Here is a 13,308-nt window from a genome sequence, read left to right as displayed (position 1 = left end):
TTTCTCTATGGAAACTTCTTTACCTCACTAGCTAAAGATTACCCTGGAGGATGGAAACTGTGTTCTGTTACTATCTCATGGACATTATATATTCTCAGTGAATATTTGTTTAAATAAGTTGAGTTTAACCCCTTGATATAAACAGATAAAAGTTTATGTTGTTCAAAGGAAATGTTCTTCTTAGGATAGGGAGAGTTGGATAAAGAGAAGTTAAGTTCAAAGACCAAATACAACATGAGAAATATTTCCTTCTCATGTAGGTCTAGAAACAAAGACCATAAATGGCTTCTGGCTCCTTAACAGTAGGGCACATTTCTCAGCTTTGGAACGATTATTTGTAGAAGTAATGAATGAGTAAATAAATTATTCAACGGCTCACTAATTTAAGATGTAGGACAGGCCCTGGCTACTTTTCTGATTTCTTTACAGTGTTTTAAAACTATAGTCAAGGAGGGAAAATGCTTGTAGCATTCTGACATAATTTAAAATACAGTTTTGGATGTGACTTATTTCTGTTCAGATAAATTTCTAATTTGCAAAGCCTGGAGGGACACCTGGTATTTGCCCTATCATCAACTTTAAGGGACAGCTGTATGGTATAAATGGAAATATACCTAGGCAATATATTTTTTTAATTCTTCACAAGATGGTACGTTCTATTCCATGCCCTCCCACCCTCCAAAAAGAGGGAGATTTATTTTAAGTACTTAGAAGGCTGACTTTTTTGAAGAAGGTGCAGAAAATCATCTTATTTCTGTTTCTCAGCACAGTTGTCAGAATTACTCCTTTTAAATTACATCAGGGCAACAATAGCCTCTGAAAACTATTTCTGAGTGTTACCTGTTTATCAGAGGTGTTTTGGTAAACCACTTGGCCTCAGATGAAATGGAAATCATCTACTTTCTATGATGAGTAGTTCAGAACTCTCTGATTAAACATTTTTTAAAGCCTCCAAACAATTTTATCAAGCTGGCCTAGGAGGAAATTTTGAAACCTGTCAACCATGTGTGTATTTCTCTCTGTTTATTAGCTATTTTTCCTGAAATGTGTATACATTGGAATTTCATGTCCATTTCTGTATTCTTTTTGATTAGCATTGTCATTTCAGGAGGGATTTGAGACTACAACTGTTCCACTTTTGTTTTCATTTCTCAGCCACGTGGCCACTGTCTCAAGTAGTAGCTCTGGATTGGGAGTCTGAAAAAACCTCTGTCCTGTGATCACGTGGGCCTGTAATTAGCGGTGTGGACAAGAGACCTAACCCCTTTGGTTCTCAGTGGCCTCATAGGTTAGGGATTCAGTCACCTCTGAGCACCCTTTTCACTCTATGATTCTGGTTAAATGTCGTCAAATATCAATATAAAAGTAAAAGTTCATGTGGATTTAATAATCTTCCTAGTTCCTAAAAGAGCCCTGGCCCTTTCTTTCATCACTTGTACATTTAGGTCTGCAGTTTGAACTTTCAGAAGGTCTCTTTACCCTTTATAAGAAACTGGCCTCTGGGTTGGGTATGCCATCACATGGGACAACGAGTGCCTTTACTGTGTGTCTGAAACACCAGGTTAATGATTAAGTTGGAATTGATGTCAACAGGAAATTTGCAAAAGGAGAAATACAAGTGATCAATAAACATACTATAAAATGTTTATCTCGCTGGCAGCAAAAGAAATACAAAATAAACCTCAGTGAGGTACTGTTTTCTATATAGCATCCCAATGAGAGCAGCTCTCTCATATACTACAAGGCAATTGCGAGCAGGCTTCATGAAAAGCATTTTGGCAGTATATAGTGAGAGCTTCAAAAATAGTCACACTTTTGGACACTATTTGCACTTCTAGAAATCTATCCTAAAGAAATAATCAGAAATGCAAACTTATACAGCAAAGTGTTCCTGTAAGTATTACTTCAAGTAGCTAAATACCCCGAACCTAAATGCCCCAAAATGCTGAGAAAGGGCAAAGTATACCCCATCTGTATGGAGGATTCTTGTACAACTCTTTAAAATTATATTACAAAGAATGTTGAATAACATGGAGAAATACATCTGAAGTAATGAGAAGTGAAAAAAGCAAGATAGAAAATTGTAGATAGTTTGATTATCTGTCTTTATTTGTACACACATACCAATACACATACACAAAGCAAGAGAAAAGACTAGAAAAAATTATGTCAGCATGCTAACACTATTTTTCTCTGGATGATGAGCTTATTGATGTGGTTTTTTGTTTGTTTTTTTTTTTGCGGTACGCGGGCCTCTCACTGTTGTGGCCTCTCCCGTTGCGGAGCACAGGCTCCGGACACTCAGGCTCAGCGGCCATGGCTCACAGGCCTAGCTGCTCCGCGGCACGTGGGATCTTCCCGGACCGGGGCACGAACCCGCGTCCCCTGCATCGGCAGGCGGACTCTCAACCACTGCCCCACCAGGGAAGCCCCAGATTTTATTATTTTTTAATGAATTTTTTCCCCAATGTTATACAATGATTATGTAACTTTATAACAGAAAATAAAGCGAAGTTGTTTACAGTTTATATTCTGAAGCGGGGAAGTGCACTGAGCCTGCCAGTGTGACTTGTGAGTGTGAGGTTGGCACCAGCCTTGGCTGCTGGTCACCAGGATGCTGGAAGGCACAGAGGGGCACATTCGGTGGGGGTATGTGTCTCTGCTCATCTCCACTGAAGTGGGGTCAGGAAGCCTCTTCTCCCCCTTTGTGAGAGACAGCTGTAACGTGGAATCTTGTCAGTTTTTGTTCTTGCTCTTTCATACAACTCAGACACTAAATTCCCTGAATCGACTTTCTCCCTGCAGTTCGCAAACAACAAAGAGTGGGGTGGCATCGGAAGCTGCTTCTCCCTGCTAACAGCCACCTGCTGACCATTGAGAGCTCAGCAGGCCCCCATCCATGGTCCGGGGAACTTTTTCTGATCACACCAGAAATGGAGCTATTGGGAAAAGGCAAAGGAAGAAAAGAAAAGCCTTACTTGAGTCTCGCCGTAATGCTAAGGCTTCCTTCCATGTCCCTGGCTAGCTGCTAGGAAATGGAAACCATGATATTTTAAGATGAGCCATGTCTTGATACTTCGAAATGGGCTAATTATGTGAACATGATGGTCCTAGACTCAGGGCAGGGATGAAGAGCAAGGTGAACTTAGTCTGAAAAATCCCAGTTAGAAACTATTTTCAGAGACCCATGGCTTTCTGTTTTCTTCTTTTCAGATCTATAGTAGCCGCCTGACCAGGCAGGAGAGTGGGTAGCAGGCTCTCCAGGTCTTCTTAAGTAGGGAAATGTCATCTGCAGTGACTAGTTAGGGCTCTGATGGATCCTGAGATTCTTTTAGCCCATCTTGGTTAATGCATTCCTTTATGCAGTGAGTTTTACAAGGGTGCTTAAAATAGCCTGTCTATGTTCTGAAATTCCTTGTTGATCCTAAGAATTGGTGACCTTCCTCCCTCCCTCCTTTCCTCACACCCACCCCCCCTTCCTTCCTTCTTTCCTTGCTTGAACAAAGGTGCCTTTCAATGACCAGCAGGTATTCATTGTAATTTCTGAATTAGTGCAGTCCAAACTATCAAGGAAACAGTGAAAATTCCGTCCCTTTTCATCATGCTGATTGCATATAGCTGTGCTGCATGCCGTACAAACAAAGGTAATCCATCTCTAGGGGTGGTATTGAAGGAGTGAGAAGAAAGCTGGCTCAGCAAAGAGCACAGATTTGTATTCATGAAAGTGAAACCATCTAGGCCTTCCTCAAAGCAGATGCCCTGCAGAACGCCTCCACCTTTAATGGCTTCAGAGTCAGAAGGGGTTTGTTGGTGGTTCACAGTTGCAGACTTTTCACTTTTTCTTTTTCTTGTTTTTAATCTAATTTATTTTAAAAATCACAGAAGTTGGGCTTCCCTGGTGGCGCAGTAGTTGAGAGTCCGCCTGCCGATGCAGGGGACACGGGTTCGTGCCCCGGTCCGGGAAGATGCCACATGCCGCGGAGCGGCTGGGCCCGTGAGCCATGGCCACTGAGCCTGCGCGTCCGGAGCCTGTGCTCCGCAACGGGAGAGGCCACAACAGTGAGAGGCCCGCATACCGCAAAAAAAAAAAAAAAAAAAAAATTAAAAATCACAGAAGTCATGAATATGCATGTACCCTTAGCTTAAAACTTCCCAATTTTGCTGTTCAGGGAGACGCTGCTTTGGGAAAGATCCCCGGTGTTATCCTTACTTGCTGCCAGTAATAATAAATCCTTCTCTTGAAAAATAACTAGCTAACTAACTAAATAAATAAGTAAATAAATATCACAGAAGGACAAATGCATGTTTAACAAAATTCAAACAAGGTGAAAGTGCATTAATACTGTCCACCCCCCTGTTCCCCGGTTTGTGTATTTGTTGTCCAGTTTTCCCTTCAGAGGGAAGCTTGGAGGAGGGCTGTTGAGAAAGGCCCAGGAGCTAGAGTGGGTGGGAGCAGTGACCAGGGAGATGGTGGGCGGGTCCCTGGGACGTGGCCTGGCTGGACAGGTGTCCTCCGGCTCCTTCGGAGGGGTCTGGGACCCAGGTACATGGCCTGGTCATGTTGGTCCCTTGCGGGCACCAGCAGTGTGACCCACCCAAAGTGGAGGAGGACGCCACCTACAAGAGAAAGTGCCGTTTGCACTCCTGACCTTGCTGGAATACCTCCTTTTACCTTCAAATGGAGGAAGGTAGAAGCTTGGGTGCCCAGGCGTGGCCATCATCTTAACCCAGTGGAGACGTTGTTCCCAGACTTTAAAAACATTCACTCTTCACTTTCTTATAAAGCTCCCTGCTATACACAGTCATTATGATGTGTGAATAACTTGTTTGCTTATACAAGTTTGTTCCCAGGTACCATTTGTTGAATGAATGAATGAATGAACAAATGGGAAATACATTAGTTACATTGTTATGAATCTGAATAGTGAACCTGGCAATGTGGTGTCATCTCTGCTCCAGCAGGACTAGGCTCCAAGTCTAGCAGGGCCCTTGATGTCCCCTTGTCCCCCATTCCCATGTACCGTGCTTCTCTATATCACACTTCATGCCTCCTCCTTGTGGTGGTGGCGATTTCTGAGCATGTCTTGGGCCACCCATTTTACTGTAAGCTCTTTGATTAATTTCAGAGGGCTCTGTACCCAGTTGTCGCTCAAATACAAATGTGACTCTTCATTCTGGGCTAAACTATACCTGAGGATGGATAGAATAAGAACCAGCTTCCCAGAGCCCTTTGGCCCTGGAAGAGTGGAGGGAGAAGCACTGGGGAGTGAGCAGGACTCCAGGACCTGGGAAGCGCCCCTCCCCACTGTGGAATTTCTCTTTCTCTCCCACTCTCATTCCCTGCTGATCTTCCCAAGGGCTTGAAATAGAAAGAGTTTGAAATCTTTGAGGGTGCCTCTCTCTGCAAAAAGGTTCTGGCCCCACCTGGAAGCCATAGCATCTAGTGCCTACTCTTCATCCCCTTTCTTCCTTCATCTCTTGTCCCCTCCACATTGTCCCCCCCCCCCTCTGCTGCTGACAGATTTATTTATTCATTCATTTCAAACAAGTTACATTAATTGAGCATCTACTATGAACTGGGCGCTGGGAGGGGTCTTCACGGCTCCTCCTCTTTTTCCTCCTCCTCCTCCTCTCTCTCAGGAGGAAGACGGGCAGCAATGCAATTCACCTGAATACACAGTGACATGTAATATCTGCCCAGTGCTGTCACAGACACAACACTGGACACACCGAGGAAAGAGCAACTAATTCTGACCAGGAGGGCCTGCGATGCCCTCACAGTGGAGGTGGCATTTGAGTCAAGCCTGGAAGGGGGAGTAGAGTTTTGACAAATGGGCAGTTTTGATAGCACTTCAGGGAACAGTGTGTGAGTGAGGACATGGAAGCGCATATGGGCAACATGTAGAAAGAGCAAAGGAATTGAAAAGGGAGGGATAGAAGTCTGATGGCCAAGCCGGCAGTTTGGACTTGATGTGGCAGGAATTGATCTTCAGATCTGACTGGACTCTCTCTTCCTCCTTCCTAGCTCTGAGAGTGGTCAGGCATTGGTTTGGTTCAGTGATAGCAGACGGGTGGCTGGCTCCCTGAGGGCAGGGATTGATTTGCCCACCATGACATCCGTAATGCCTGGGTCAGCGCCGGAATCATAGTCAGCGCTCAATAAATAACTGCCGAATAAATAAATGATAGATTTCACAGGGTAACTGTGCTTTCTGAGGACATGATACCAAGAATTCTGAGCCTCAGCCTGAGTCCACCAGGAAGTGCTGCCATGGATCAGTGATGGGGTGGGAGGGGCACTGGGGCAGTCTTGCCATCCCTGCACTAGATGACACTTCCAGCCATCCCTGCAGTGCTTCAGCCCTGGGAGAAGAGGGTAGCCCAGATGAGCCTCAGCTATCAAGTGTTGTTGCTAACTTTTGGAAATTAAGATTTATTCGTTTAACTGGCAGGCCTTGTTTTGGATGTGCTGCTATGTGAGGAGGGTACGCCTGCCATTCTGGGGAAGGCCTCCAGTGTGGACGCTCCCTTGAGATCCCTCATTCTGAAAGGCTTAGAAGTGATTTTGAAACAGGCAGAACTTATCTATGGTGTTAGCAGCCAGGCTGGTGGTGCCCATGGTGGGGAGATGTTGCCTGGAAGTGGGAGGAGGGGGCCTTCAGAAAGTAGGTCACATTCTGATCTTTGACCTGGGTACTGGTTACACAGGTGTGTTCATGTTGTGAAAATTCCTCAAGTTTTACCCGTAGAAATTATATGCTTTTCAGTATGTGTGCTTTACCTCATTTAAAAGTTTACTTTTGAAAAAGAGAAAGTTGTAAAAGATGAGGCCTGTGGAGTGCAGCCTTAGGTGGAAAGGCTGGAGTTAGGGTCAAGATTCCAGCAGGTTGCAGTTCTGTCCATTCCCAGAAGGGGGCAGCATTGTGCCACTTGATAACCTGTAAGACTGGAGAACAAGCTCCTTGTTTCTGACCCCGCCCCTTCTGGAGGCTTAATGCTACTGATTTTGATCATCCTACTGGTTTTTATCTTGGGGATCCAGATTATTCCCTCCCTCCTTCCATCCCAAAGACATCTTTTTTCTTTCTCTTAAGAGTGACCAAAGCGATGTACTCAAAGTGAGAAAAGAGAGGAAAAACCTCAAAAACTGGTACAGGGACACTAGAGCCTAAGACGGTAACAGCAAATTCATCCTCCTGCCACTGAGCACAGCAGGGACAAGGTTGCAGTCTGTCTCTTTTGTGTTAGGCAGCAGCATGTAAAATTATTTGAGGAAGATTCTTGAAAGATAAGCTAGTGCTCAAAAACGTGCATCTTGGGCGTGTGAGAAATCAGCCCCGTAGAGCCACTGATGGCCAGTGAAGGCACCACTGGGGGTTGGGGAGGCATCCCTTCTGTGTAGAACCTTGTGCAGTTTGCTTTGTAACCAGTTTCTTCATCTGCCCAATGAAACGTAGCCATACGATTTTCTCCTTCTGTTTTAAAACTGTGTTGTATTGTTTCTGTAATGAGGTTAAAATCCAGGTGCCACCCCAAATTGGATGGAAAGCAAAGATGGCTTCAGGAGCTGGCAGCCCCAAACATCCCGTGTCTTCCTCCTTCCATCCCGCCATCCGTCTGTTCATTCGCATTGGTTCGTCCATCCATCCATGTTTTGAACATGTTTAAAAAGCCTGTTGTCTGTTGAGTACAGTGCTAAGCACTGGGGATAGCGGGAAGGACAAGAGAATGCTCCTTGCCACGGTGGGGGTAGGGCGGGGGGCTGGCGGGTATTTATGTTGTAATCACAGTGCAACCTGGTCATGCTCTTCACAGCAGGGTGTGCTGGACATGACAGGGCACAAAGGAGGGTTCGGAGCTGCATGAAGGGGACTGTGTGCAGGGTACAGGGACAGCCACCAGAGAAGGGGATGCCTGAGCTCATTGGTAAAGGTTGGGTCCAGGTTTCCCCAGGAACCCAGGCTGAGGTGGGCATTCATGCTGAATCCTAGGAAGCATGGCACATTCTGGAAATGGCCAAGTGTCAGTGTGACCTCTGTGAGGAGTAGGGGCATTTAGATGTGAGAGGTGAGGCCAGGAAGGTAGATGGGGCTGATGGTAGAGAGAACTGCATGCTTGGTCCGTGGGTACAATTCCCTGAGCTTCCTGAGGAAAATGCAGATCTGGGTCCTCGGGCATCAAAACCCCAACCTACCCTGGATACGGCTCATGTGGCCCAAGGACACAAGGTTCCTGTGGTGTCTATGCCAGTGTTCCTGAGAAACAGGGACCCCAGACACCATCGCTCCCCCTTCAACGTGCTTCTGTATTAAAATGCATTGTGAGATCCAAGTGCATTTTATTTTTAAATCATTTTTCATATCTTTCCATCACTCACATTTTCTGGAAATCTTGCTGGGATGTGGCACAAAAGGATGTCATTCTGCCAGTGGTGACATTGCTGGTGGAGTTTCTTGGAGGTGGAAGGAAGGCACTTTTATGACTCAAAAGAGCTTATTATTAAGATAGATCTTAGAGCCGGAACAATGGGGTGACTATTTTTATGTATATGCACATGTGAAATTTCTTCCAAATTAACACGGTACCATGCTGGACAGGCCTTGTGACACTGAATAATTTGACTGAGGCTTCAAAAATACGTGTTACATTTCCATTTGATGTCAAATATATGGGTCTTTTCCACGTTGGAAAATACCCCCCCACACACACATACCACCAAACTCACACATGCACACACACATACATACACACACTCATAATAAGATTTTAAAATACGAAGGCCAGGAGTCCTTTTTTTCTAACTGACCTTCATCTTTTTCCCAGTCAGCCTCTTTGTTCCACTCTGTCCCTCTGAATCCACTAGAAAGTTTCCTTTAAACTGCCTCTATCCATACAGCTGCTGTGACAGGGGCTGCACAGTGTACAAATCAGAGGCCTGTCCAGAGGCCTTACCCTGTATCAGGGTTCATCTACATGAGCCTCGAGCGTGAAATGAGATCCTGTTAAATTAACAAAGACAGTGCCCTCTACCTCCATCACTAGAGCTAGGTTTGTGGTCGGCTTGGCCTCTGAGGTTATTGGGTTTTTGAGCCTCTAAATAAAAGCTATTCCATGTAAGTGAGCTTGAAGCACCGGAGGGTTTGTACATCGATAGGCTCGTCATGCTGGGGGTGATATTGGTGGAGAACATCAATCTGTCCCCTCATTCCGATGTTCCTACCTGCTGCTTTGTAAGAGTGAAATACAGGCACATGCTCTCAGCAGAGGTTTCCACAAATACTTTGAGTTTGGAAGAGCTTTTGCTCACCTGCTTCAAAACTGAGTAACAATTTCAAATCTGAAACAAAGTAATTTCAGTAGGAGGGTCAATCCCTTCTTGTCCTCTTAAGAGAAAACATCTATAGTTCATTATTCAGCTAGTAAGGGTGCGACTAAAACAGCTTTTTAAAAAATAGGCACTATTAAAAATATAGGCACTATAAATAAATTGTAATCCACCCATATGTAAAATGCTCAATAGATGTTTAAAAATGAAATAGATCTGGGGAATTCCCTGGCCGTCCACTGGTTAGGACTTGGTGCTTTCACTGCTGGGGCCCCCGGGTTCAATTCCTGCCAAAAAAAAAAAAAAAAAGGGAAGGTGGGGGCAGAGGTGTTTGAATTTGAACAGAAAGGGCACATTCATATATAATTTGTATGATTTAAAAATTTTAAAAAGAATGTAGGGCTTCCCTGGTGGCACAGTGGTTAGGAATCCGCCTGCCAATGCAGGGGACATGGGTTCGGGCCCTGGTCCGGGAGGATCCCATGTGCCACAGAGCAACTAAGCCTGTGCACCACAACTGCTGAGCCTGTGCTCCAGAGCCTGCAAGCCGCAACTACTGAAGCCCACGTGTCACAACTACTGAGCCCACGTGCTCAGAAAGTGTAGCTTTTAAAAAAAAAAAAAAAAAGAATGTAAGCAGGCACTATATAAAAGTTAAGGAAAGAGTAATCTTCACGAGTAAAACCCCAAAGTAAACCTGTGTCCTCCTGAGCCCTTCATTACTCCGGGCTCAGCGTAACTGACATTTGTACAGACCTTTAAAATTTACAAGTATTTTCATGCAGTCATTTCATTTAATTCTCCCAACAACCCTTTGAGGCAGTTTTTTTAAATCCCCATTTTAGGGCTTCCCTGGTGGCGCAGTGGTTGGGAGCCTGCCTGCCGATGCAGGGAACACGGGTTTGTGCCCCGGTCCGGGAAGCGCCCACATGCCGTGGAGCGGCTGGGCTCGTGAGCCATGGCCGCTGAGCCTGCGTGTCCGGAGCCTGAGGAGCAGACTGATGCTCAGAGTAAGTGACTTGCCTTGGCTCATAAAAGTCTTTTTTTTTTTTTTTTTTTTTTTTTTTTTTTTTTTGCGGTACGCGGGCCTCTCACTGCTGTGGCCTCTCCCGTTGAGGAGCACAGGCTCCAGGTGCGCAGGCCCAGCGGCCATGGCTCACAGGCCCAGCCGCTCTGCGGCATGTGGGATCTTCCCAGACCGGGGCACGAACCTATGTCCCCTGCATCGGCAGGCGGACTCTCAACCACTGTGCCACCAGCGAAGCCCCTCATAAAAGTCTTTGAGAAGCAGAACAGAGATTCAGATCCAGGCCTTCCAGATGTGAGGCATGGTGTTCTTTCCACTTTACCAGATTGGAAAGTCGTTAATTTCTTCTGATTAGACTTAATTTCCTTATCACTTATTTGTAAGGAGCCATTTGTTCAAGTTGGATTTACAAGTGGCATTGGTCAGCCTGTTTTCATGCAGGGCAGTTATCTCTACTCATCAGCTCGTAAGGTTTGTACTGCTGTTTTCTGGATGCTTTGAATCCCTGCCCCACCACTTTCCTTTTTCTGTTATCTTTCCTCAGAGAGCCTTTTCATAAACTGCTGGCCCAAGGCCTTGTCAAGGGGCAGACATTCCGCCTACCATCTGGACAGTATCTACAGCGAGAGGAAGTAGATCTCACAGGTAAGAATGGCCCATCTAGTCCCATCCAGGTGCTCACAGAAAACCAAGCAGGTGAACGCTGCCAGGCCCCGGCTGGGCAGGAATCCAGGAAAGTGACCCTTTAGCCTCATAGTCTCAAAGCCTCAGCTGGCTCTGGGCTGGTGCCCTCTGAGGCTGAGGCTGGCTGCCCCTCAGCCCCATCCCATCCAGCTCAAGTGTCAGTTCACTTTCTGGAAGTGTTTTCTTTTGTATATAACATGGAGTCAACTCTGGCATCACGTCCTGTCCTAGCCTGTGTTTGACAGCCCATCTCAGGGACAGAGCCCCCAGACCCAAGATACATTCTTGTAAAACTGGGGCATTCTCGGCACATCTCCCCATGTGGTCTAGAGGGGCATTTCAGAACGTCAGGGGCCACCACTCTACTTGGGCCCCCTGGTGGAATTCCTCCCCCTGACCCCCTGGACTTCCCCTTCTCCCAGCTTTCCCGAGCCTTTTCCTTCCACCCTGTGTTTTCACTCATCCTCAAAGATCTCTAGGTGGTATGATGAGGATGTATCATGTGCACCCAGCATACAAATAAATGACGTGTCAGAAAATTGGGAGGTGGCTGTGAGAAACTCTGGCCATTAAATTTAGAATAACTCATGCTTAATGGATGAAATTAGGTAAACCCAACAACCCCTTAAATGGTAGGCAGCCTCCCAAGCCAAACACTAGAGAGAAGGTTTAGGTGGAAGGAGGCAATGGGATACCTAGTTAAAGCAGTAATTCCTCAGGGTTTGGAAGGGTCACCGTGGTCCTTGGGAGAAAAAGAAGCTGGAGAAGCAGAAATTGGCAGTGCTTCTCCAACACTTGCCAGAGGGAAAGGAGCTAAATCCAGGGGACACATAACTTTTAGCTATTGGTGAAGGGCTCTCTGTGTCATGGGCAGGGCTGCTACATATGACTGTGCAGTTTGTGCAATGTACAAAGGCAGCCGGCTGAGGGCGTGAACAGGGCCCGAGATCCAGCCAGTCACCCAACTATACACCTCAGGGCCACATCTGCCAATAGAGGGCACCTTTTTCTAACTTCTCAACTTCTCTGCCCAGAAAGATGCCTTTTTCCTAGTTTTCACAACAGTGTTATAAAGGCCTGCTGCAGCCTGGACGGGGGCCGTGGTTCCCTGATCCTCACCACAGCTTGGATAAAACATCTTCCAGGACTTCAGTCTCCCTTTGCTCTGATGTCATGGGGTCAAGCATTGCTGTGAGCATCTTTTCCCCTCCCACGCAGACTTGCCTCCGGGGGGGGGGGAGAATATGGACATGGATCAGCAAGGGCCGGCACCTGTCACTTAGTGGGTGTCCCTCTCACGAAGTATGGGGTTGGCTTGTAGATATAGACGCTGGTCCCTTGGGGAGTGAGTTTGGTTGCTGTTAGAGGGAATATTTAGCTGGAAGGAACAGAAATCCACGCAAAGGCAGGTTTCGCACAGGGATGTAGGGACATCGCCCAAACCCAGCTGCAGGAAGTACAACATGTAGGAAGCCGCCGAGCCACTCCTCTCCTCTGTGTTTCTTGAGCCTCCAGTTCCTCTTCCTGCTCCTCTCTGTTCTTCTGCCATGTTCTCCTTCCTCTTCCAGGCTTGGATTCTGCTCTCCCTAATTTCAGTTTACCAAATGACCTTTGGCAGCCACAGAGCCACGTCTTGCCCCAGCTCCTTAGGACCTTCTGGTTCCAGTGCCCAACAGCATTGAGACAGAGTTTCTGTCTCTTAGTTCCAATTCCTGAGAAGGGGGCTTAGCCTTCTCAGATGTCCTTCCTGGTCCTAGCCACTGGAGCTTGGCAGCAAGGTCACCTCATCCAAACCCATGGAAGGGCCTCCTCCATCAGCACCATCTGGACCGATGGTGTGTGGGTAGGGAGGAGACAAAGAACAGGGCTCCACAATGGGACACCACGTTTACTGTGAGCCCAGCGAGCTAACTCCATGCATGGGCCTCAGTGGTGCAAGATCATGTTCTGGTGACTTCAACACGGACGGGGGACCTAGCCCACAGGTGAAGTGACCTCTCAGGTGCTTTGCTGCTCCGAGACCCTGACTGGTCATCTGCCAGTTTCCAAAGGAGACCCTGAATCCATAAAGAAAAGAGCAATATGCGAGTCTTCCTTATCCTTTTTCACTTTCCCTTTTGTATATAAGTAATTTACTTTTTTAAAAAAAAGGAAATTACTTTGTCTTGTTTTGTGATTGAGAAAAAGGAAGATTTGTTATGGGAGGTGGGCCTCATTTATTTGAAAATAAAAACATTTTTATGACGTCTAGAGGGAGAGAACGAGTCATGTT

At 46.3% G+C, this 13,308-nt stretch overlaps 1 protein-coding gene across 5 annotated transcripts in view; it reads left to right on the top strand.

Moving 5' to 3' along the window:
• LARS2 (leucyl-tRNA synthetase 2, mitochondrial) overlaps positions 1 to 13,308 on the top strand; it is a 283,460-nt gene that overhangs the window by 247,486 nt on the left and 22,666 nt on the right. For all 5 annotated transcript variants that reach the window (XM_067044468.1, XM_067044469.1, XM_067044470.1 and 2 more), the window contains one exon: positions 10,897 to 10,997. In XM_067044468.1, the coding sequence (XP_066900569.1) occupies positions 10,897 to 10,997 (101 nt within the window). The remainder of the gene's footprint in view (positions 1 to 10,896; positions 10,998 to 13,308) is intronic.

Source organism: Kogia breviceps, chromosome 10 (genome assembly GCF_026419965.1).
Source record: "Kogia breviceps isolate mKogBre1 chromosome 10, mKogBre1 haplotype 1, whole genome shotgun sequence".
NCBI lineage: Eukaryota > Metazoa > Chordata > Mammalia > Artiodactyla > Physeteridae > Kogia > Kogia breviceps.
This window is presented reverse-complemented; position numbering and strand designations above follow the sequence as displayed.